Raw genomic sequence first — 26879 nt, forward strand, 5'->3', positions numbered from 1 at the left:
CCTAACCATGTGGAGATGGCCAGGGAGCACCTAACATGGGAATGCTTGGGGGCTGCAGGCAAGGAATGGGGTCCTGCCCTCAGAGCAGCAAGGAAACATCTCCCTGATGTCTGATTGTCCAGGGGAATGGGAAATAAGCAGCATAAAGCTCTTCTGAACAAAGTTCTGTCTTAGACTCTGTGTTTACCTTTCAGACAGACATTTAAAAAAATCCCCTGTATCTTCCAAACTCTTATCTGGCTCAGGTTTACCCAGCACTTCTGGTAGCCTGCACAGCACCATGTGCTGTCAGCTGAAGTTTGCTCACAAGAGTCTCCAGTTTCCTAAAAACCCTCAAGTTTCTTAGTGCTAGTCCTAAAAATAAGAGGATAGAAAACAGGTTATGATGTTCTTGTTCATACCTGTTCTGACAGCTCTGAGCCAGAGATGAAGTGGCCAGGCAGGAAATGTCCACAAACACGGAGCAGACAGAGAAAGGAGGGATCCTGGAACACATGTGCAAATCTGCTGAACTCCATGGGACTACGTGCCTGTTGAAAATTAGCTCATTAAATGTTCAGAGTGAGGGGCATTTCCACCCTTTATGTACAAATTTTTGAGTTCAGGATCAGAGCTCTACCAGCTGAGCACTGTAGGAATATAGAAAGAAAAAAAAAATCTGTTTTTAATTGCTCAGCTCAAGTTGAGTTTCTGCCCTTCACCGAGTCATATTTCCAGCAGTAGCAATAAATTAATTTAATCTTCTGATTTTGGTTTGTTTTTGCAAAAATATACAATCTCTGGAGTAAACCACCCAAAGAAAGGAAGAATCTAACAGCCAGCAAGTCATTTTGCTGGGTTTGTTCATGGAAGAGTTTCTCTTGTGCAAGTTCCAGCACAAGCACAATGCAAATCTAAGCATGGCCTGGCAAGCGAATGGGGCAGATATGAGTTTGCTAAAGGATAACTCCATGGTGGTGTTGAATTCCCCACCTCCTGCTTTCCAAGCAGAAACCTGAGCCCCAACCTCATCTGAGACTCAATATACCCAACATTGAAGGAAAAACCTGGCGGAACCTCTGTTTTTGCTGTGAGAGAGAACCTGTGTAGAGGATCAAGATAGGGCAGGGATGAGTCTCAGAAGGCTGAGGAGTGGAAGAGAAGTTGGGGACCACATTACCTGGAGGGCACAGCTCTGGTGCTACAGGGTCTGTCCGTAGGCTGAAGGGCACTGGGCAGGATGTGTGCAGCATCCCTCCTGCCCCTCAGCTGAGGGCTGCAGCTCAGAGGATCAGTGCCTGAAGCAAGATTCTTTCCCACTTTGAGGTTTTTTTGGGATTGATTCTCAATGGCTTCACTTCAATCAGTACCACTCCCCCCACTCTTTCAACAAGCAAGCCCAGAGGCCAATCCTAATGAGGCTCCAGCTCTGATTGCTTCAGGTCCCATAACTGCAGGAGGCTCAAATTAATTCTGTGAAGATGTCTGGCAGGTCATCTAGGGAGCTATATCTGAGCAGCTTCTTGTCCTGGGGATATCTACATACAGTAACAACTGAAGTCCCTTGCCATGTATGTTTTCTGAGGAACTGAGAGGAATTGCTATTCCTCTGAGGTGCATTTTGCTTAATTCTGCCTCTACTGTGGTCTGCTGGAGCCCCAAGGTGTTCAGCACATTCATGGATGTTTTATAGCACAATTTCCTTGACTGGCATCATCCCTGACCTTCTACATCCACACCGAGGCTGGGTAGGCTTAAACTCCAGATAATTAAACAAACACCTAATTTTAAATGCCAAAACATGTAAAAATATTTTCAAGTCAAGAACTAAAACTTGACCTGAACTTTGCAAGGGTAGAGAAAGGAAGGCATTTAGCCTGTGAAGCATGACTTCGTTGACCTCACTGATATCTCAGGTCCTTTTAAACCACAGAAGAACTGACCACAGAAGATTAATACCTCTGTGTGGGTTGTATGAGTTATATCTAGTGACCTAGTTACAGGAAGCCTTCTGTCCATTTCCAATCCATCTGTCATCATTTCACTGAAGCTGTGTAACTGTTCATCTGTCCTGCTCTGGTCAATCATGCCTCACCTCTCCCTTTCTTGAGAGTACATTTTGAGGACTGACAAAACTCTGCAAGATGAAAAAAAACCAAACCAACCAACCAAAAAAATAAATGAGGCAACATGAATCCAGCAATTAAGAATAAAGCTCCAAACTTTATTCATTGACTTGAGTACAACAGTGATGCAGATTACAGTGGCACAGGAGTGCAATATGTGCTGTTTGCGGTATGACAGTGGAAACACTAATTGTACAGAACTGCAACCCAGCTCCACTTCTCCTTAGGCATACAAGCAGACTTACTGCACTGACAAGACATCAATTCACTTTTGCAGAGACTCAGAGCTGTCTCACAGATGAACGGAAAACACAAGGACACCTCCCCAAAACGCTGGGTTTTTAACCTCCAGTGGAGAAGAGGAGAAAAGAAAAAAACAAATAATAAAAAATCCTATTGCCAAAATCTACTGATTTAAAGGAAAATAGAACCTCTGAAAAGTTAGTTTCAGTTTCCAAAGCTTAAAAAAAATGCCCCCCACTGTAAGGCCCCCTTACAGAGTTGTCAGCAGTGACCAAGCCTCACAGCTTGGACAGGGCTGATCCAGCAGTGTCACACAGAGCTCGCTGCTGTGGGCACACACAGCAGTCAGACCTTCCTGGTCTAGCCAGCCAGGAAAGAACCTGCTCCAAAGCCTGTGGATGTCAGTGAGAGGCTCCACTGATCCAAGTGGTTCTTTAACTAGGGGGGGAGAAGTGCTTTCAGAAGGGTGTTCAGTGACAAAAGCCCAGGCAAGTGTCCAGTGGGACCTGTCAAAGCGCCAAAGGGAGCTAGAGACTCAGCCTGGTAAGGCACCGCTGGAATTCCCATAGCTGCTTCTGCTGCTTGAAATGCTTCATTTCCTAATGCCTAGGAGCAAGGTCCTGGGGGCCTCAGCTTTGCAAGTCCTGGGAGCAACCCTTATATATATATATGTCCTGACAAAACAGGTTCATTGTTTGCCTTCAGTCATCTTTTTACCTCAAAAGAAAGACCGCAATGCACACGGAATTATTCGCTCTTCACTCGGACAAGCGTTTTTTAGGAAATCATTAGCAGAAATCTATTTCCCTGTTAGAAGCCCTTTGGGGCAACAAATAATTTATTTTGCATACAGGCAAACAACATTAATGGCTAATTACATTCCCACTTCCTGCATTAATGCTTACATTAAAATTAATAATACTTATTCTCTCCCTGCCAAGTGCGGGCATCATACAGCTTCTGCCAGCAGAGTTGTCTGACTAAAAACTCTGTATATTTGCATTGTGATAAGTGGGGTTTTTTTATTGTTTGTTTGCTGTTAGTTTGGGTACTTTTTCTTTTTTCTTTATTAAGCACAAAAGAGGTGTGTGGGAGGAATAACAAGGCAAAACCCACTAGCCAGAGCAGTCCTGCAACTCACAGCTATCAAGGTGCCTCTGCACAAGCAGAGAAAGGCAACAAATTGTCTGACTGTCACAGTGCTCAGTTGCTCTCTCCAGTTCTTCATTACATAGCAAAGGGGGAAAGCCAATACCAGCCCTTGTTAATCCATCTACCCTGAAGTCTATGCTGGGCTCTAGCATGTTGATAGGGCCAAAAAGCTTGGCAGGACACAAACTAGACCATGATCTTGGGCTAAATGAGTGGGAAAGGTGGCTGTGAGGCCATCCCAAAGTGTCTCTCTGACATGGAAAAATGACTGGTGTTTCAAGACAGATTAGCTGATTTCCTTGTTTCCTGCATGCATCTTATTGCATCATCACTATCACTGACTGATATTTTTTACTGCCAGGATGTGGACATTTTCCTGCACAAATGCATTCCAAAGGAAAGCAATGAATCACGGAGTAGGAGAAAGATGGATTCCATTGAGTTTGCTCTACGAGGCTATGGCCCAAAGAAGCCAAGATCTCCTAAGTCAGGAGGAGACAAGAAAAGTCATTCCAAGATAAACTTCATGTTTTTACTGTTTTGGGGGTTGTAACACTTGTATCACTTGTTGTAGCAGGTTCATACCATTAAATTCAGTGCAGGTGCTCACAAGCTATGGGCTCCAAACCTGACTTCCCCACAGCTGGAAAGAGGTACCACAGGCTCATCCCTGCCTTTTCTTCCAAGTTTGCTAAACACATCCCTGGCAAACACTGGAGAAATCAAACTTATGCCCCTGCTCCTCCTTCTCAGAACTTAACCCTTCTCCATCCATCAATATGACCCGACCAGGAGGAGCATGGCTTTCACAAAGGGATTTCACTTCAAAGGTGTCTAATTTCAGCATAAAACTTTTACAAAGGAGACTTCCAGTGACCTCCCCTGAGCAGCAGGACAGCTGAACTACATGGATGAGAAAGGATTTCCAAATTGCAACAGGGAAAGGGCAGCAAACAGACTGAGGACTTACATAGGACTTTGTAAGGAGAGATGATATCTGTCTCGACAGAAGTAAAAGCACAACTCATCCCACAGGCAGCTCTTAAGAAACTTACTGTTTTCCCAGATAAACCTTTCTCAGCACACTGCAGCTGTGTCCACAATGCATCACAAATCATATTCAATGAAAGGCTACCTACCAAACCCAAAACAAGTATGTTTCTTAGATGCTGTAAAACCTTTCTTACATGACACTAGTATGAGATGATAATTAAAAAACCAAAAAAAAAAAAACAACCAAAAAAAAACCAACCATGAAATTCTGTGAGAAAACTTCACAAGAACTTAACTGTTTCAGTTGTACAGTAAGTTTAGCAGGTTTGGGGTAGCACACTGGCAGAATTGGGATGCTATATTCAGTTTCCTAAACGGAGGCCACAATAGATCACATTGCTTCATTGAGAAACAGCAGAGAGTAAGTAACTTCCAAATCTGCCCTTCAGGTTGGCTTGATTCTACTATCTTCAGAGATCATGAACAACATATTTATTTCAATTTCTGACTCACAGTAAGCTGGAGCTTACATTAAGTTAAGGCATGGGCAGGGAAGGTACGGCCAGCTGTTCCCAGTGTAATGCTGAACAGTTCCCTGCTTGTTCATCTGGAAATTATCACACTGGTATCTGGAGAGGGTACAAAACCCAGTAAGCCAGATCTCTGGATTGCCCATCAATATGGAGACTGCATAGGATCCTACCCTTCCATCTAAGCATTGTCAGAGCTGGGAGCTGCAGGTGTCCACATATACCCAAGGCAGCCTTTTAAATGATGTTATCTGTGGCCAAGCAGCACTTCCACAGCGTGGGAAGCTGACCCTGCACACACAATATTTCACAGAACCAGGTACCCACAAGCCCTGCAGATACAGGCACAGTGACAACCTTCATCACTTAATGGTTGCTACCTATTCAACACTGTGCACTATTAGGAAACTGCAGGTTAACTACTCACAGAGTATCACAACTCCAACCAGGGGGTGTGTGTGCTCCATGTGCACCCGTGACTGACAACTTACACGTGCACATTATCCCTTTGTGCACACGTGGGGTTGTTTTGCAATGCCATCCCAAAGAAATGTTTTGACAGGTCTTTGCCCTTACATCACTTCTAAAGCAAAAAAAGGGGAAAAAAACCCAAGAAAAAAGCAATGAGTTTCTACTCCTCTTGGCAATCACTATCTTTTGACAGCACTGAGTTTGATGGGACTACCAGAAGCTCAAATGCTTTGCAGGAGATAGAATATCAGTATGTACTTAAGGCGTATTCATAGAACCACAGAATGGTTTGGGTTGGAAGGGAACTTTAAAAATCCCCTAGTCCAGCCCCTGACATGACTCAAGGTAATATTGAAAAGAGGAATTACAAAGAACTGCCCAAGAAAATCATATTCCATTGATACCACGAAAAAAATGATTCCTCGCTATAAAGAAAACTCCTCCTGGGGCTACATTTCTGGTTTTATTAGTGAGAAGACCAGATGAAAGAACAGAAAATATTGTAGTGACAGTCACTAACAGCCCACTGCAGAAAACACACACACACACACCCTGTGGCTGGCTGCAGCATGGGTTTTGTGGACACACAATCCCTCAGGATGCATCTTCGTGGTGAGATGGGTGGTTGGGATGGTTAAGTGGAATTAACTACAGGCATGAAACTAAAACTCAGAAAACCTTTCATGTTCTCAATCAGAAATAAAGCATATTAAGTCTAATGCAGAGGGCTGTGAACTGACTGACTTCCTCACACCAGGGAGATATGAAGCCAGCAGTGGCCCAAAAATCCAGTTACAGATTGTTACTACAGCACCTAAGCTGGTTTCTCTTCATCTAAGTTGCAATTGAAGTTTTAATTTCTCATTTGATGAGGCAGATATAAATTACCCTGTTGTTCTTCACAGACTAGGAAGCTGGGTTTCTTGATTATTAATTTTTTTTTTAAGTTTTTCCTTCTTTTTTTTCTTTTTCTTTTTTTTTTTTTCTTTTTCTTTTTTCATTTGCTTGTTTTTGAGAGGAGGGACAGGAGAGAAAACAACCTGGCATAGTCATTTTTAAAATGACTGGGTGGTGTATTCGTATATGCTGTGAGAATTTCAATAGTAATCTAGAGATGGGGACAGAAAAATGAAGACTGGCAGCTCACATCCTTGAGAGATCAATTCATCAGGTCAAAAAGATTTATTATCAGGGTGACTTGGGCTAAAAGACCTCTAATTCCTACTGTGTTTCAAAGGCAGCAGTACAGTCTCAACTACAGGATGCAGGCTGACAAGATTTGAAGACTTTTAATACTTTAAATGCATAAAAGTGTTCATCTCAAAGTTAAGCCTCACACCTCACAAGAGACAAACCATGAATTTCTGTGACTCCAGCATTCCCAAAGCTCAAAAAAAAATGCACCTCAAACTGCCAATGCCCCTAACATTCCCATTCACCCTTCTGAAAAGGGTTCTTCTAAAACTCTTTCAGATGTTTGTTATGAGAAATGAAGAAACACACCCTGAACTGACCCTTGCTGCAATCTCATGTTCAGTGGAGACTGTGATGCCAGCCCAACCCTGCAGAGCAGCATATTCTCCAGCTTGTCCCATAGATTCACCATTCCCTTAGCTCCAGGGACATGGAGAAGGTGCTGATCCCTTGTCTCTCATCTACTGAATCTTCAACTCAGAGTTTATTAAATTAACCACAGTGATCTGTTGCAGCAGGACTTCCTAAACCAGCAGGGAAGAGGCAGGATTTGGGCCGTCCTGCACATTTGCTGGTGAGATGCCATTTGGTGATACAGAGACCTCAACACAGTGCTACTGAATCTCACAACCACACAGGACTGTTTCCCCTTCCTGACTTCCACATTTTAACACCAACACCTCATAGAACAGAAAATACAAAGGTTCTGACGTCTCCAGTGCCAAAAGTTTCTACATTAAAAATGAAACCTTGGTATTCTTTGACAGAGAACCTGAATGACCCTCTCCCTGGCAGGGGATGGGCTCCTTAGTGCAGTATGCATTGGCAGGGAAGCACCAATGGAGAGAAAAAGCTGACCTTGCAGCCACAATGCATTCATCCAGTTACTTTGGTGCTCATGTCCTCCTCTGCATAGGACTTGCCCAGAAGCAGTTAAGGTATATACAGGCAGTTTTTTAAGCTGCAGCATATTGGAAGAGGACTGAAAGCAGTAAGGAGTTCAATGCAGCTCAGAAACTGTCTTGCATGATTACTCTGTCTTCACAAACCAAGTCAGGCACAAAGGGAAATAAAAATAACCAAGGCTGGAGCTTTGAAGCTTCAAGAGAAAAAAAAAAAAAAAAGTCTGTGCTGTCTTTTTAAAGCACAAGTGAAAAACTACAGTAACTAAAAAGAGTGCTTGGCCCCATGCACTGTGCCATATTGACAACAGCAACTGCAATTTAATCAAAAAGCCTCTATTGGCAGAGCATGGCACCTTGATGGTACCTTTTAATTCATAAACATTCCTCCCACAGAGGGATGAATCTGTGTGTTAGCTTGCAGAGAACCATCTTCCCTGCTAATGTAAAACCATCCAACTCCTCTGCAGTCTGATCAGCTGGATGAGTAATCACCAGCAGGGAGTCTGTTCCAAAATCTCTGGGTGTGAACCAGGGCACACTTAAAAAAAAAAGCATTTTCTCATTCTGTCATTCCCACCCCTATTCACCCACCTCCTGGACTAAACTACAAGAAAACTGATTCTTCTCCAACATTCCCATTACTTAAGTGATCCTAAATTGTTCATATGACTGGTTAAGCTCCAGCCTTATTAATTCAAGCAGAAAGTGTGGAAGAGGGAAGACTGACAACAGACACAGCAATTCGCTTCCAAATATCCTAGCAAATATATACAAGTACACGGAGTCCATTTTCCAGAAATCCAACTGGTACGTAGTGAAACTGAGCAGAGTGCCCACCTTGGCAGATTGTGTCACACAAAGAAGATGCCATTTTAAAAGAGTGCCAATTAAGAAACAGTTGTGTGAAAGACTTAATGTGACCATGTGGCTATGTTACATAGGGCTTCTCTTTCACTACAGAGCATCCATCTGGCTTCCTCTCCATAATATATACACATATATACACATACACACACACACAGATAGATGGAGAGATATAAATACATGTGCACACACACACACAAACACACATACATATATATATTTTTTCTTTTCCAGTTCTTGGAGTGGTTACAACTACTTTAGTCTACAAGGCATCCTAAGGGCACTTCCTGGCTCTAGCAATAAAGTCCATTGTATTGTGAAGTAAAAGGAATATCACTGAGGGAGAAGAACAGAACAGTTTCCTATCTTGTACATTAGCATGAAAAGGCTGACACCTCTGAAATCTACCACTGTTGCTTCTGAGCCCAGATATTTTCTCCCTGTGCTCCAGGAGGGCAAATTCTCATCTTGTTCAATTGTACAGAGGTGTGATTTTCCCTTTTTGGTGGATAAGCAGTTTCTTCCAAATGGTTTGGACTGTACGATAAAATATTCTACTCATCCTGTTTTGTTGGTAAGTTTAAAGGGAGATTAAAAGAGTTTTGCTTTTTTCTTCATGTCGTTGCGTCTCCAGAGAGGTAACTTGTCAAACTCCTGTATCGTCATGCCAAATATTTCTTGAAAAACTTCAGGTGCTAAGTGACGCTTTGGAAGAAAAAAAAAAAAAAAAAAAAGAAAAAAAAAAAAAAGGAAAAAAATAAAAAAGGAGAAAAGGCAACAGTCAGTCAAAGCCAAAGAGACACAACAGAAAAAAAAGGAGTGCCTTAGGGATTTCGTGTCACTAGGTAAGATCCATTGCAAGAAACAATAATGCTGTGGTGATACTTTCCTCGCAGGCCTCATGAACTTGGGTGCTCAATGAATCAATCAAGTTTTCAAATTTACAGAGGAAATCAAGAGAACTATTTCAGTTTCTGAATAAGGAAGAGACATAAAAATAATTTGTCTCAGTTCACAGCAAGCAGAACAAAACCAGGCTCCTGCAGGCCACTGTCCCAAGGCTCTCACCTCTGATGACATCCAGTAGTTACAATGGACACTGGGTTTCAGGATAGCTTTACAGAAAGGCTGCAGTTCAACATGCTACATTTGAAACTGAGAAGGAAGAAATCTGGCCAGACTAAGTGTCCAGCACATTTCTTTAATGCCCATGAAACACTTCTTGGTGCTGTCTTGTGCACAAGTTAATTCTTGCTCAGCTGCTTTAGAGTGCACTGGATGGGGAAAGTGTTTCCCTATGGCACTAATGTAAGACAGCACTGAATTGTGATTAGTGAGCACATATCTAATAGTCTAAAAACGGGTATAAAGGGTTACTTACCCAATTTTTTGTAGCCCCTTCCATTAACCTCCACAGAAGATTAACTAACTACAAATGATTTACACATCCCCAGGCTTCCACTGGGCTGCTTAAGTCTTTCTAATCCACAAAGATGTGAACCATTTTAATTTTCTTGGTTGAAATTTAAATCATCGTATTTTTTGGATATCAGTCAACTTACAGGAGTCATGGATGAGTTAAATAAAGTTAATTTTTTGATCCTCAAGGATAGCTCACACTGACTCCTCCTTAGGTAAGAAATGATCCAAAATCAGCATATTGCTCCATTCCAATATGGATCCTACAACTACAAAAAAACTTCACCAATTTTGGGCATTTGTCCCATTTACAAGCATACAATTAATTGCTTGAAAACACAAGGGGGTTCTGAAAAGCTCAATCCTGATGCAGCAAGACAGATGTGGGAGTCCTGGCCCAGCACTGCTCATGGAGATGTGGGTGCTTCCTTCTGCTGTAGGACTCTTCTTTCCCTGCTGAGTGCTGAGAAACCTTCTCAAGGGCCCATTCAGTGTCTGAGCTTTCAGGTGTGCAACAACAAACAACTTCAACAGGAAAGAGAATTTAGGAACTTGCTTCTCTTACCTCAAGCCTGGTTCTGTCTACATCTTTTAGTATTTTATTTCGCCCTCTGTTGGTCACCATGAGTATTTCATATGGAAAAATCTGTTAACAACGTATAAAAGGGGGAAAAAGAGATGTATTTACATTCTAAAGCAAAAAACCCCACAGTCTCTCATTTTCATTACCACAAAATCATTTGGATTCTTTTTCAAAGAAGATCACAGCACTTTTTTCCCCTAAAGTTGTATGACAAGCCCACAGCTTGCTTAGTATCAAACTGCCTCCTGTTGCACAGCCACTGGGCTCCTGCCCACCCTGAAGATTTTTATGGCACATATAATACAGCTAAATCTGGTGAGACATTCTTCTCTAGTCAATATAGGTTCTCATCCAGCAATGTATTAACTTAAGAGTTAAGGTAAATATATTTGGCACTCATTGGTCTCCCAAGTGTGGGTAGTTCTAAGGAAACAGACACTTAGTGGACTCCTAAAAATGCATCAGAAAAAAGCAGCAACTCTGAATAAGTAAGATATTGATTAGTGGGGGAAACAGCACTCATCAAAATTCACTGCATGATTTTCTTTGCCTTTTTGAATATTTAAAGAGTTCCAACAATTGCTCACTGTGTTTGCTGGCCATGCCATTCCTACACAGATTAAAGGAGTAGCACTATTTTTCTAACAAACCTTCATCTACTTCAAAAGAGCACATGCCCAACACTTCTCCTATTGAAACTCTGCTTGCTTTCTCTTTACATTGCAAAGAATGCCCAGAACTTATCTTTACTGACAGTGCACCTCAGATCAGTTTAATCCAACAGAAACAACGCTGCTTAGAAACCATTTCAGAAAACCACGTGCCTTAAAAGCGGTTTCTGGAGTCAGCCCTAACAAATGTAACTCTGGTTTAGGATTTTTTTCCTTGGGCAGACACTTCCATTAATGCCTGGAATAATCTAGGAGAGCCCATCTTCCACCTGCCAAGGCTTCCCTACAGCTCTTCTAATTGCATGTCTCTGCAGATTAGGATAACAGCATCCCCACTGAGGGCCCCATCCAGCCTCCACTGAAGACAATTAAATTCCTCTGCAGACTTCAGTGGGGATTGGCTCAGCTTTTAGTGTTATTTATGGGTCTTGTTTTACTTGTGCACTGGGGACACGAGTGAGGCCACCAAAACTCTTCTGGAGGGACAGCTGAGCCATTAGCAAATGCTACTAATTCAATTAACTTAATATCAGAAGAAATTCAGTATTATCAACTTCTCTGCAGAACTAGGCAATTAAGTTCAGTCCATTGTTAACAATTCTCCCAATGTGTTTTTCAGAAATAGAATAAATAAGATTCAGGCATCAATGAACACACCACTGAGTTTATTGTAAGTAATAATAATTTAAATAATGTGTGCTTACATACCAATTGTAAGATATGATTCTTAGGAGATTCTGACATTGTCACAACTGTACAATTAAGTCTATATTTTGAATTACATGGTTTGTGTTTGATACTGGTAACAGCTATGATATACAGCATTATAGGAAACTAAAATATAAGTTTTCATATTTAAACAGGCAGAGTTTAAGTCAAGGTCTACGGTCATAAGTACATTTTATATTCAGATATTCACAACAAGGCATGTCTCAATCTGGGGTGGCAGGATGCACAAATTCTGTCCTTTCTGAAGAATCATTGGTAGGAGTTACTCATTCTTAACTTTACTGATTTTCACTTTGCATATGCTTTATGCTGACTTTGAGTTGGCATCTTTTACTTTACCAGGCTTGAGCTAGCGTTGGACAATTGGCATGAATAAAAATATTGCCAGTTCACACAAGCCAAGGGTCTGGCATCACCTTCATAAACATCAACAGGAAGTGACCTATTATCTCATGAAAATTCCCATAAATGTTGTCACCAACAATACTGACAGAATTTGTCACCCCAAAGAACATTCCAAATCCCCAGGTGCATCAATAGCAGTGGTGGCTGTAAGGATTTCTATTGCACTGAAAGAGAAATTACTTGGAATAAAAAGTAGTATACCAGGAGTTCGGGATGTCCCCAAGGTCTTATTTATATAATATATAAAAACACTTGTAAATATACATTGCACTGTGGTCTCAGCTTATAAAGCTTGGGTTATTGCCTTGTACAGTTTGTCTGGAGGTGACTTGGAAGCACAAGCAGTGATCTGGTTTGTAAATCAGGCTCCTTGCTTAACTGCAGAAATACTGATCCTTGCAACTTTGGCAAAATCATAATTTCACAGAAGGTTCACCAGCAACGGAGAAAGTTTTAAGATTTAAAACACAGCCCTAGATGAACCCCCTCTGTACATTATGTTCGTTTTTTACTTAGACACCTCAAGACACATCTATGAAAACATCTGAATTTATATCTTAAATATGGCCTCATTTCCCAAGAAACTTCCTGCAGAATGATCTTATATAGGGAATTCAGCATGACTGAGAGGTTTCAGGCTAGCAGTGCTGAGAGCTAAAGAACAGATCCAGAGAGGAATGTAAGTATAAAACCTCCAATTTGAAACGAAGATCCATGTATTTAATGGATCTCGTGGATTAAATCAAGACAGCCTCAACAGTGTGTTGTGAGCCAGAATATTCTGAATCACTTTTCCTACCTGACAGACCTGAGACTTTCCCATCAAGTTTGGTTTGCTGTTTTGGCTAACAGAAGCTTGACAGAGAACTGCTTATTGAGCATCCTCAACATCTTTGTTTTGTCCCTGGAAAAGCTTCCTTAACCCAAGAACTACACCTTGGCAGCCCTCAGCCTGCCTGAATACTAACACCTCTAAAAGGCAAAGCCTAAAACAAAGGGAGGGGTTTGGCACACAAGGAGCAGGGACTGAGGTAAAGAAAAACAGGGGAACCAAGACATTTCCCATATTTTATCTGCATTTCACAGTCAAATCTTCACTGTCTTGAAGGAAAGTGAATAATATCTGCACTTGCCTTTGGCTCCAACATGTTAGGCATAGATACTCCTCTGTCCATTCTCATTCCAGGGACATGACCATCCGGAAGGGACTGCATCAGATACAGGTATACATCAGACACACAGGTTACACACACAGAGGGTAAAGGCACTCAAGTAGTGGTGAAAACAAAGGTGAATTTGCCCTGAAACTTCCTTCAAGAGTTATTCTGAGCGTACAGGGCATTGCCATGGCTACTGTTTACTACTTCTCTGAGGGATGTAGAGGGATCCTTCCACCCTCTCTGCCACCACAGCCTTCTGTCACTCCTAAGGCTGTTGAGGTAGCCACCACTGAGGCTACCAACGTCACTGCCCAGGTGGACCTGAGAACCCCAAGACAGTGGTGGGACCTTTTCCACCCTGATGTTTAAGGAGGATTTTAATATGGACAAACATGCAGAAGCATTAATTCACATCCCACCCAGCAGAATAAAAAAGGCTCTTACACCTCTTTCCTTCCTGTCACTTTATCAGCTGAAGGTGGGGTTTGGGTTTTTTTGTGTCTACAATGGGATGTTTTTACTATGAACACAAACAGAGTGTTGACACAGGTACTGTTCCTAGTGAAGTAGCATTTTGAGGACAACTCTTCTCTCATCATCTTACTCCCTTTCCAAACATCTCGATTTTGATACACTATTAACAAAATTATCCCAGTAATTAAACCCTTTCTTGAACTGCCATTTCATCTTGTGATTGTGCTGAGAAGCCAGAGTGAAACCATTCTGTAAAAAAACCTGCAGACCGGATTTGGAATAAAATTTGCTTTATATTTGCAAGCACACCTCTCACTGGCTTATCTGTGATGGCAGCACTGTAGAAAACTATTGATCAGCCATCTTCTCTGGAGAGCAAATTCCAGGGCAAAAATGAGGTGTTCAGGGCTCCTGGTATGGGAGAAAATTGCCTCCAGAAGAGACTTCCTCTATGTCTCTGAAGTCAATACTAGAGAGGCTGGAAATAAATCCACCCTCAGTTGTCCAGAGAGGACTATTACAGATAATTCATATATCAACAGACAGGGGACTTTACAGACCAAATCACAGAACTGGAGTGAGCTGTCTCAACTCAGCTCTGGGGAAGTAACAAAGAGGAATCAGAGGCTGTGCCTGGGTTTTGTTGATCAGAGTCTACATTGGTGATTATGCTTTAAACATGCAGGAAAATCAAAGCTAATGTCTTAAGAAACCCTTCCCTGTAGCAGAAATTCAGACTTCAGCAAGAAAGCAGATGCTTTTAGTTCTGTTGTCAGTTGATTGATGAAAACCCGTACTCTACCTGGAAATCTGTAAAGAAACAGAGAAATCTCATCAGCTTCTGAGTATGGAAGAACAGGAATCAGTCACAATATACCAGATAATCCTGTGTCTTCTGGTCTACCTGATCTTCTAAAAATCTCACCCAATTCTCTAAGGCCACCAACCTTCCTACTTTTGGACTTAATTTGTAATGAGTCAAACACTCCAAATATTAAAACCCTTTTTATTTTGAGTAGACTTCTCATTCAGGAAAATCAAGGCACTTTGGAAATACTAAGAGACACAAAACCACAATCTATTGAATAAGCAGCCAACTAAAAGTAAAATGTGTAGAGCAGGATTCACCCCAACTAACCTCTGCCATCAGGTAGCTCTCTAGACACCTCCTCAGTCTCCAGAGAGACACAAGCAACAACAGAAGATGCCTGAGCACAAGGTATCTGAGGTAGTCCAGACCAATCTCACTCTCTAGGTAACCAGCCTCTCTTCTTCAGCTCAAAGAATTTCATAACATTAACTCAAACTTTCATAACTTTCATAAATATTAATTGTCTATTTTTATTAGGCAATGACTGATAAGCACATCTAGGTCAAAGCCATAATGAAAATCATGAGTAACAACAGGGATTAGAAGGCATTACACTCCTTTCTTTACTGGGGCACATTCTTTCAGCCTGTGCAGTGGATGGGAATTTTCAGAGAAAGAAAACACTGTAACAGAACTCAGTACTGTATATTCCTGATAATATACACATCCACTGCTTTCCACTTGCAATTTCCAAAGCAGTCCCTTGGCATAAACAAGTTTCAGCTCCATAAACCAGATTTAGCAAAGTAAACCAAAACTTCTAATAGCTATTTTCAGATCTTCAGTTAATTCTTGAGTTTAGCAGAAGAAGTTAAAATGTACTGAACAAAATACAAAGTAACCACATCCACCACTTAAAAATAAAACAACACAAATGATCAAACATCATAGAATGTTTAGTAATGAAGTGACATGGAAAAAAGGCTCCTCAGCCTTACCTCTAACACCACCACTCACATCTCCATAACTGTTGTACTGACCAAAATCTGTAGACACAGGCTGGAAAAGAGGGACACACATAAATTCACAGATCATGACTTCACAAGCCAGTTGGTTTATAGAAAGGAATAAAATGTTTTAAGCTTCCCCCCCCCCCTCCTCAGCTGTCACAACGCTCCATAGGTTGCTTTCTTGCCTTTTTAAACATGCAGTTTGTGGCATGGGAAATTAGGTTTTGTTTGACTTCAGAGGGTCTTATAAGAAAGCTTGATCAAACTGAAAATCCAATACAGTTAATGCACAATAAGTACCTTTCACTTCTCAAAATTACCATCTCCTTACCCTGTGAAGTCCATTTTTGCCATAGCCAGGGAGAGAAGAGGTTTTGGAGGCTGAAGCATGTGCTGTTGAATGAAGAAGGGAAAAATCTTTTACCGGAAAAAATCCCATGGAAACTCAAAAATCAAAAACATTTGAGGAATCAACTAGCACAAAAAAACCCAGTTAAAAGAACTAAACATATATATAACCATTTGAGACACACTGACTTTAAGAAACTAATGTCTCAGCCCAAACTGTCCTTCCTCATGCCATATTATTCTCTCTCTATTCACATGCTTCCACTTGCCGTTTTTTTTTTTGCTTGATAAGAGAAAAGGCTATTAGTTTTGGCCCTGTAACACTGTAATTGACAGGTGTGTTGGTAATGATTTTACCAGGAAAATGACCAGAATGGGCAGGGCTGTCTGAATTCAAACAACCAGAGGAATTTGGCATTTCTGATTCAAAATTATAGCCATCCTGTATGCAATGGGACACTCTTGAGAACATGATATGATTCAACAGACCTCTGTGACTCCTCCTTACATCTGAACTGAAATGAAATAAAGTATCTGGGGGCATTCAACTTAGTGTCTGCACTGAACATGGAAAATGCATGAGCAAGATGAAGACAGTGTGGATGTCAAGGGTGTGGTTTTGAATGCAAGTAAGAAGCTGGACAATAGAAAGAGTGTCAGCATAACAATAACAAGGATCTCTATAGTTAATACAGCCCCTTCAGACAAGATCCAAAATGCAGTTCTGGGTGGTTTTTTTAGTGTTATTTTTGCCACAGAAGGGCAGGGAATGTAGAACTTGAGACACTTCTGTTGCCAGCAACAAGCAGCTTTGAGAAAGGTGCCAATGATTCCTCAGAAGGTAACTGATGACTGCACTGATTATCAGTGCAAAGAGGAACAGACACATCCCCAGTAAAGGAGTCCTCCAAGCTATGCTAAGGTTAATAAAAAAAATCATAAGGTTTCAGTTGAGCTGGTAGACTTTGGTTCTGTAACCATTACAGGTAGGGAGGGAGAGGCACAGACATTCTCTGCAAAACCATAAATAGAGGCAGCCTGATCATAACACAGGAAACACAATGAAATCTTCGTTTGCCTGGCAGCTGTTCCAGTGGATGACTCCAAAGAGTACCATCTTGTCCTTTCTTGGCTTGAAGTCCAGCTGCTGCACTACAATGTCTAATGGATTAAGAGAAATATAACACCCAAACCCTTCTCTGGAGATTTTAGGTGGCCACATATGTACCCCAAAACATGCAATGAGGCCAAGAATCTACACCACCAATTAACCAAAGTTGAACTTTGTGCTGTTACTCTGGAAGAGAATACCCCCAGTCAAAATGTCAGCCAAGGTCATAACACTGGCTGAGTTTGGAATGTGCAGCCCCACTGGTAAATGCTGCTGATTTTCTGTACCTGGGAGAGGAAGAAGTGACAGGAAATACCAGTTTAGGCAAAACTTAAAATTGTGATTTAATAATACAGTCTATTAGCACATGTGATGCAACAGTCACCAAATATCTTGCACCCCTCCTTATCTATATTAGAAAATCTTGTCATAATTGCCTGAAAATCCTCAACCTCATATTTCTCCTAATTAAAACAACACTGTGACAATCCTCCCCTCACCAAACCCTCACCAGGTTAATTATGCCACTCTTTCAAGGAAGAACTTCATATATATACGTATCAAGTGGTCTTCCCAGTGGTCTGCCTTCTGGGAGCCCACTTGATGTGTGTATCTGTGGTGCTCATTATCAGCTTTTTTGCCTCCATGAATTACCTGGAGAATCATAACGACTGGCAGAAAGGGCTGACCTATCCCGACTCTCTTTTTCCATCTCTTCTTTCAATATCAATTGTCCCAGGCCAGAGTTGAGCTATAAATGACAATTAAAAATATTTATCAATAAAGCAAAGCTGATTGAGGCGTCAGTAGAAATTGCCTGCAGAAAACAAAAGAGCCTTTTTTGGGTGAAGAGAAGATGAAAACCACCTTCATGAGCTGCTCCTCCTGCAGCTGCCGGCGTCTCTGCAGCTCCTCATCATCTTCTTCTCTTCCACTTGATCTGCGCCTCATGTCAGCTCCTGCTTCCATAAAACCACAGCACAGAGAGAGTTTTGTGGATCAGTTCAGCTGCAGCTTGAAGAGTTCAATGCTATAGAGTACCAGACAGTTTGAACTGCTTAATAAGCAAAGCAGATGATAAAAATATAATAATTAAGATAATCTAAGTCACTCAAGATAGAGCTTGAATTAATGAGAAGTTAAACTGCACGTGGGCTCCCAATAAACCAACATCCCTGAATACAAAAGCCATTAATCAACAAAATAGCTCCTATTTCTTATTCTGAAAACATAAGATTTACTGGCACCAGTAACTCTACCTGTGGCTGAAAACAAATAATCTGGCTTACATTTATGTTTTCATCTGGACTAAAAAAAGCAAATCTGAATTAACACTTCAAGTGGAAAATTAAACTACATCAATCTCCTAAGTCGACATGAACATTTGGAACAAACAAGACATTTTTAGTCTAAAATGAAGCAAACTAACTTGTGTTGTACACTAGTTTTTCACTTTTTATTGAATAATCTTTGTTTTCCTGAATAGTCTTAAGAAAGTATCCAATTTGGACATGAGGACACTTCCACAAAATACACAGACTATGATATTGCTGTAAGCATTTAGACAGGAACCTGTATTTTTATACCCTGATATATTCCCCAACCCTATGATAGAAAAACTCAGTTTTCAGTAGAATGAAGACAAAATTCTACAACAAAAGTATCAGACATTTTGCATCAACTAAATGCTTTGTACACCAGTATTAAACTGATGCTAATATGGATAGACACAAAAATTATGGAGAAATTACGTGTTTGTATTTAAATCATTATTTTGTTTGGTGTCTCAGGCATTTTCAAGACTTTCTACTATAACAGCAGTAATATTCACTTTTTTGACAGCTGAGGTCATTCTAGTCTATAGACAAAATATCACAGATAAAATCAGATAACCCAAAACCTGGGGCTTGTGAAGTTTTTCTTTAGTGATTATTCTTGTCTGATGAAAAAGCCATTAAAAATTGTTATTCACTGTCCAGAGACTGAGCTGAGAGCCAAAATAATGCTGTAGCTATCACAGGGGCTGTCAGGAGAGTTTCAAGTAGATGTTGTCACTGTGACTGTGATGTTTGCAAACCTATATAAAGGATTATATAAAGGATATATAAAGGATATTTTCCACACACTGTCACTGCATATGCAGCCCCTTCAATTGGTTGCTGAGCTCTCTATTCCAGCACTTTTATGAAAATCCCACAGTGATGAAATCTACACATTCCTTCACAGAAACCCTACATAAGCAACACTTCAGTGCAGACATGACTGAAACAGGTGAGATAGCTTGGTTTATGCTATAGGGATCAATAAATATTAACAAAGAAAAAAAATACATAGCAAACAAAAAAATCAAAGTGATTGAGTGTGTGATTTAAAGAAAATAAAAGGAGGTAACTGGAGTGAAACAACACAGAAGAAAAATAAGTCTGTAGAAACAGATACACTGAAATAATTTTTTTGTCCATTAACTTTTCCACTTCATTGATTCTTGTCATGAAAACATATTTCCTGTGGAATATTTGCTATTAGCTTAGAACTAAAAGATGAATTGGTCAATAACTGAAAGAAGTCAGGCTTGTGTGACACACTGTATTTTTTAAGCTACTGCAGGAGAGTTCATACAGCTTGCCTAGGGGTTAACATATAATCAACTCCAAAACCCTTTAGTAAAACCTCTTTTACCCCATGCTATTCAATGCTTTTAAATCCACAGACCCTCAGAGGTCTCACCAGAGGAACTGTGCTTTGTGGTGAACACCTGGAGTGGACACAATTTTCCCTACTCATTTTTTCAGTTCTAGTATTCATCTGCTTAGGTTACCGGTACCTTTTAAGCCACATCACTTGTATAATTTTTTTTTTTCGTTGTTTTTTTTTTTTCATACCTATGGCTGCAAGGGAGGGAGGACCGGGCCAGTGGTCTGTCTCAATCTTTGGTACCTCGTTGGGTGCTGGTGCATGAGCTGCTGGGAACTTGGAGGACTTGATGATATCCTCGGAGGACTTGCTCTGTGCTGCCAAAGCAGCTGCATCTAGATGGCAATCAGGGAACTTAGCTATGTTGTCAACTGTGTTGATATAAAGGTATTCCCTTTTTTGGGAAATTTTTTTGTACTTTACAAGAAGAATATTTTCAAAATATTCCCAAATATTTTCAGTATTTTCACAGTTAGCTTTTCCAGTTTCAATTGGAAACAAAGCAATGTCTTTCTTTTGCTTGGCATTGATTGGCATCAAACCTCCCTCATCCCCACCCCTTAAATAACCCCAAATCAGCTTTGGATTTCACTAGAGTTGCACAGTGCTAGAATGATTAGGCAAGAGTGAGAAAATTCAGTCTAATAGAATTTGCCAATATCTTCTAAGGAAAGCTGATTATTAGTGAAGATGAAACCAATTTTCTGTACTGATCTGCCTTCCCTCTAGGGGAAGAAAATATAGTTCAGAAGAACAGCACGGAATTTTAAATCTACTGATGCTAATTATTTCCCATGCTTCTGTGAAAAGCTGAAAAACAAACAAATAAAGAGATTTGGAAAAAAATGTTTATTTAACCAGTGGATTTTTTTCTGCTGCATGCCCTTGCTTATTAGCACACAGTAGTAGTAAAAGCAAACATGTATTTTTTAATAAATACTGAACTCCATTCAGATCAGCTTGGCAGAAAAAGGCACTTGCAATGAAATGAACCTCACCAATAAAATATCTCAGTAGTGGGGCATCCACTTGAGACTCCACTCTAAGCCAAAGTCTCTTAAAAGCATGTGAGAATGTGCATTATGGTTTTCACTTCTTGACAGTGAAAAAAATAAAATCCAATCAGGTTCATTTTACATTAAAAGCAGCCTTAACTACTTCTTATCTGCAAAGTGTGAGTTTAAATCATCATCTCCTATATGAAGCCAGCACATAAAAAGCAAATATTCTGAACTTTTTCCCTTTTATTTTTTTTTTTTTTTTTTTTTTTTTTTTTTTTTTTTTTTTTTTTTTTACAGAAAGACCTCTGTCAACAAAGTGAAGCACTGGGTTGCTCATCCAGCACGATCAGGGTAGTTAAAGAACATCAGCATTAGAAAGCATTGGGAATAATTGGGAAATTCTAAGCATAACTGCAGGTATGGAGGAAACTGGTCAGGTTACAAAAGCATGACTTCAAACAGTACTTACATATTAGAATTGGTGATATCAGTGGTTAAACATTCACATGTTAATGGGAGGTGAGGAGACACATTAAAACCATAAAAATAAACAAAAATAATGTTAAGACTTTTTCCAAAATGAGCATATGGTTTGAAACTTAAAAACGAAAGAGTTAAAAAACCTGATGTAATACCACAGCAGTCTGATTTTCAATGCTTACTCCCAACTAGAGGAAAGGACTTAGTGGGCTTTCCTAACATCTCAGCTTAATGGCTCTCAGCCACCTGCTCATCTAAACCCTGTAGTACTGCTAATTTGCTACTTAACCCTAAATGCATTTCACTGGATCAAGGGTCTGCAAATGGATGCACTAATTCTTAAAAGGTGGAGTCATCCTTCTTTCACCACATCACAGAAAATTCATCACCTATTTAAAGTCTCCTACTCACAGCAGGTGGGAACATATTCTGGTATAACTGGGACCTTGCTCTGCAGTCCTAAAACCTGGCAAGGCACTGGGCTTCTGCCATTGTTCCTGTTTCAGATTTCCTATAACATTGTGTGCACTTAAAAGATCAGACCACTAAATGTTTAAGTCAGAATCCAAACACCTGGAAAAACAAGCAGAGTGTACAACCTCAGCAGTATCATTGGACTTGCAAATCAAATTAGCCCTGTCAGTGATGGCATCCACATTATCTTCAAAAATTAAAGGTTCTTTTTTAAGAATAACAGGTACATTTGGGATTCCAGTCTGATAATAACATCCCCATCTTTGCTGTTGAAATAAATTATTGCCCTTTGTCTGTTTAAAATAAGGAAAATCCATGAAGTTCCTGTTAGAAAACAGTCTTTTGTTAATCCATATTATCACCAGTACTTTTAATCTGAAAATATAAAGAAATGAAATACAGGAAGGAATCATCATGCTAAAGAGACAACAAAATCCCAGTGGCAATTTTGCCACTAATAACAGTGTGGTCAAGATTTAAACCATATGACCCAAATGAAAAAAAAACCAAAAAAAAAAAAAACCAAAAAAAAAAAAAAAAAAAAAAACCAACCAAAAACCAAAAAACAACACCCATGCTTTAAAATACAGTCATTCAGCAGAACATGCAATAACAGCTGTTCCAAGCCTGGACTACTAATTTTTATTGCTTGCAAAATAAACAGCAAACACTTCACTAGTCTATATGTGCCATTTAATTGACATTCCAGTTTTGAAATAAAAAAAGAAGGATCATTTACCATGCTGTTTGTAGATTGGTGGTTTTCTATATATGTTGACACCTTGATCTGTGGAATTGAGAAAAAGAAAAATGTGAATACGAAAATTACTTCAGCTGTAGGTAAAGATTACTCCAACACTAAAACAGCAGACAGACCAAATCAAGAATGTAGCACAAGAAAAAGTCAGAGAACTTTTTCTAGCATTGCACAAAATCACATTATATAAAGAAAAGAAAACATAAGAACAAGTAAAAAGTCAAAGACACGTGGCATGAAGTCCTTTGGAGCTGAGCGTGTTAGATGTGGATGCATCCCAGTCATGAACCACTAATTTTAAACATTCAGCAGATTATCAGTGGGATAAAAGTTAGAGAGGAAATGCAAACAAGCAAAACAATTCAATGGTGAAGAGACAAGCCATTTGGGGAAATGCACCCCAAATAACTTTGGAGGAAAATTGTGCTTCAGTCATATCAGCTCAATTTTCTTTCCAATTGACCATTGATTGAGCAGAGGAGAAGACAGGGAGCCTACAGTTCACTTCAAAATCCAGAGTACAAAATAGGCAGTAGCTGCCTAATACACTCTCTTGTACTGACACCAGCAAATACAGTGAGTCAAAGGGATGCTTTATGTAGTGTCAACTCATATACTACTCATTTTTAAAACACAAGTATATATTTTATGTCTTCTTGGTAAATTTTTTTATATAAGGCCCACCACATTGCACCTTATCAATGCAAATCAGAATAAGAACACTTCCTGGAGCTCTAATGCAGCAAATCTACAGCATATCTAAAAGCTACCACACTTTTAGAAATAATGATCCAAGGCAGGAACCAGTTTGTTCTAAACTACCTTCCCACCCGAGGCAACACTTCATGTATTCTGCACAGCTAAAAATACAAACGTTATTCCAAAATCCCTGCTACAGTGCAAAATCTGTCAAAACCTCATTAGAAAACCAATATAAGCTACCAGGAACCAGAAAATAACGTCAGAAACTCAGTTTGCTACTTCATACTGCCTGAACAAAGTTTTCAGTTACATTACAACAAAAGATGGAAAAGCATTTTAGAAATTCATGCTGCATATCAGAGATCCAATTCAAATACTAGAGCAGGCAACTTAGACTTTAGCAATTAAGAAACCCAGACTTAAAAATCTGTGGAAACAGAGGCAAATCTTACTCTGCAGAACCCTATGTCCTCGACTAATCAGGCAAATTCACTGCACCCAAAGACACGGGGCTGTTTCACTATTGTTAGTGATCTGTAACACCTACTTGCCCAGCAAATAGGGATAAATATTACAGGGGTTGTCATGCAGTACTTTTGTGTATATTTACACCAGAGAGCTGTCAGGACAGGAACACAGCTCCTTTTGTGGCTGCACTGTGCCAGCTGGAGGGGACAGCTCTGCCACCACACCAGAGGTTATTACTCAAAGTTCTTCATGCCAAGTGTGCTTTAGCTTATGCAATTCCAAGTGAACCAAGTCAGCACAAGCAGTTAAACCAGCCTGCCTTGGCTAAGGTCACCCTGACTGGCAAAACAATCCCCACAGTTTATCTGCCAGATTTGAGGCGAGGAGGAAAAGCAGTAACTACTGGCAGTGCAAAGGGATACCATGCTGAAGGGAATCTGAGGAATAACTGGATATAACAAAGCTTTCAGCTAGCACTGGTGCAATCAGAAGATGAATAGCAACAGCACTAGGGACACACCACCCTCATCTCAACAAAACCCAAGACAGATGAGCTTCACTGAAGCTGGAAAAACTGTGCAGCTCAGTTGAAAACAGAGACTGCCCTTTACACAGCCCGAGGCATCCTTGTGGATCTGCAATTCTCTGCTGACATCATGTAAGGAAACTTCCTCATCTCTATAGAGAAAAGGGAACACTAAACAAGAACTGCTTAGTTCAAGACTGAAACAACCCACAACAACCTGAATGAACAACATGGCTCACCAGTCAACTCTTTTGTGTGTGCCACTGTGAATCAAAACCCACTCCTCCAAAGGTACTAGAGTTATGCCAGTGCTCAGCTGGTACAACTGCGAGAAAGACCGAGCCCTCCATAGCTCCTAACCAGCCCACAGACCACCAACAGCCCCTGACAACCAAGACATTCTAATGGTGGAACACCTGATCAACAGGATAATTAAAATTAACTATTTTAACCCCCAGCATCTCCTAACACACCACTCCTCTCTGCAAGCCCAGGAGCAATTCCAAACCCTGTGGGCGCACCCCACGGTAAAGAGCGTGAAACGATGGAGACAAGACAGGAGTTACAAAGGCTACATTCTACACTGTGACAGGACACGGGGACACAGAGAGTGTCAGCTCCTACCTGGAACATGGAAATGTTTAGGGGCCTGAGCGTAAGTTGGAGTGAGAGGGCGACTGTCGGGCCGGTAAGGGACAGGGGAGTTCCGACCGCTGGACGGCTCATTGCCTCCAATGAGAGAATGGAGAAAACAAAATGAGAAAAAGGGAGAGCAATAAATAAAAAATAACTTGAAAAAGGAAAAAAAATTAAAAAAAAAGTAAGCTCAGTCAAACCCAAACAAAATCGGTGGAATCAAAACCTCGAGGGAGAAAAGAAGTTGAACCAAAAAATATAAATACAAACAATAACAAGAACTGGTAGCCCTGCTGACTTTTTTTTTTTTTTTTCCCGATATTCCTGCAGAGACAAAAGTTTGTGTTCAGGCTGGAGTTGAGGTTTAAGCAGCTCAGACTCATTCTGACAGCATGCAGGCAGGAGCTGTGTGCTCACAGCTGGTGATTTAGGTGGGCAGCGTGGAAAAAAAGGATGGAAAGTTACTTGGCAATGATTTAGATTGGTGTTTGGAGTTACAATCTGCAGGCACATAGCAGAGTAGTTGGTATGCAAACCCAAAATGAAACCAGCTCCCAAGCAGATAGAAGCAGATGCTTGCAGTTACTATAGTTTCCTAAACCAAAAGCACACAGATGGAAAAGAGCTGTCAGGTCACTTGGCCCATATCAAAAGGTTTAACTGTTCTATACACACTCTTTTGTTGGTTTATCTCCCTGGTAGGAAATTTCTGATATGGCAAAGTAATTTGTAAAGCAATTCAGCCCATCTAATGGCTGTGTCCATATCACTGGGTCCACCCCAAATCTCTGTCAATGCCAATTTTTGCCTCTGTCACATTAGTGACAATTCTTCACCACTGCTGATTTAGCAAATCTGAATCTAAGGTGTAAAAACTTAAATTCTGTTTTGTGCACATGGTTTGTTCCACTTACAGGATTACTCTTACCAGGACTATTTCTTTGTCTCCTAACACCACAACAATCCAACAGCCCTGAAAGTTCCTGTGTCTATCCAGGCTGTTGCAGAACTATGCTGGTTGACCCCCAAGCATCAAGACTCAGTAGCTAGATATTCAAACACATGACTGTCTGTACCATAAAAGAATGTCACTGCCTTTTACTTTGTTCCTTTCTTCACACTACTGCAAAATCACATAAGCAAGAACTGTCCACATGGGTGTTTATTTTACATGGGTGAGGGTGACCACAACAGTGAGAAGTAGGGGAGCATCAAACCCTTTGCATTTTTCAGCTATGCACAAGGACTTTAAAAAAATCCTAGAAAAGACATTAGCAAAGCTAGGAAAAAAAAAAAAGGGGGGGGGGAGTGGAGAGGGGGGTGGGAAGACAAGTACAAGTGGGCTATAAAACACAACATAAAAAAACTCCATTCAGCTACAGGTTTCCTGTGTCCTTTTAGAGGATCCAAAACCTTTAACTCAGCACACTTCTTATTTATACATTGGGGGAGGAGAAGGAAAAAGGAAGGGTTCTTTAATACAAAAGTTCCCCTTTTACTTGGATGGTCTTCTGACAATCTAAATGGCAAAAGAAGGGAGGAAAAAAAAATTCTTTATAAACCTGAGAGAGATGTGCCACAGAGGGCCCTGCCAGTATAAAGTTAATCCATCTGCACATACTTGTTTGAAAAATGACAAGGACAGTTAAGAGGGGTCAGCTGTACAAAACTTGCCTAGAAAAATCATGTGCAAAATACTATATTTACCACTATTTTAGCCCTGAATGACTTCATGTACATAATATCCCCCAAACATGATGGTCTTTCAACCACATGGATTGATGGGGGTTTTCTATTTTGAGTGCAAGCTTCTGGTTAGGTAATAGTTAAGTGCCAGGTTTACAAACTCTGAAAAGCAGTCTGAACAATTATTTAAAATAATATTCCCATATTCCAACCTATGGTCCTTTACTTGGCAATTCCAGTACCATGTTCTACTTGTCCAGCTTTTGAAATACCATGA

The 26879-nt window shown here is 40.4% G+C and overlaps 1 protein-coding gene across 10 annotated transcripts in view; it reads right to left on the reverse strand.

Moving 5' to 3' along the window:
• Positions 1-2182: 2182 nt before the first annotated feature.
• The window catches only part of ABLIM1 (actin binding LIM protein 1), a 195800-nt gene continuing 171103 nt past the window's right edge, over positions 2183-26879 (reverse strand). For 5 of the 10 annotated variants that reach the window (XM_071749478.1, XM_071749476.1, XM_071749475.1 and 2 more), the window contains 8 exons: positions 24905-25009; positions 22567-22614; positions 20061-20207; positions 18046-18137; positions 17833-17929; positions 16051-16112; positions 15708-15768; positions 11779-14708 (listed from right to left, as the gene is read on the reverse strand). In XM_071749478.1, the coding sequence (XP_071605579.1) occupies positions 14671-14708; positions 15708-15768; positions 16051-16112; positions 17833-17929; positions 18046-18137; positions 20061-20207; positions 22567-22614; positions 24905-25009 (650 nt within the window). In that variant the 3' untranslated portion in view covers positions 11779-14670. Of the gene's footprint in view, positions 9163-10441; positions 10523-11778; positions 14709-15707; positions 15769-16050; positions 16113-17832; positions 17930-18045; positions 18138-20060; positions 20208-22566; positions 22615-24904; positions 25010-26879 lie in introns of those variants that run through there. The other 5 variants (XM_071749483.1, XM_071749484.1, XM_071749482.1 and 2 more) reach the window with 4 other exon arrangements.

Source organism: Heliangelus exortis, chromosome 7, assembly GCF_036169615.1.
Source record: "Heliangelus exortis chromosome 7, bHelExo1.hap1, whole genome shotgun sequence".
Lineage (NCBI taxonomy): Eukaryota > Metazoa > Chordata > Aves > Apodiformes > Trochilidae > Heliangelus > Heliangelus exortis.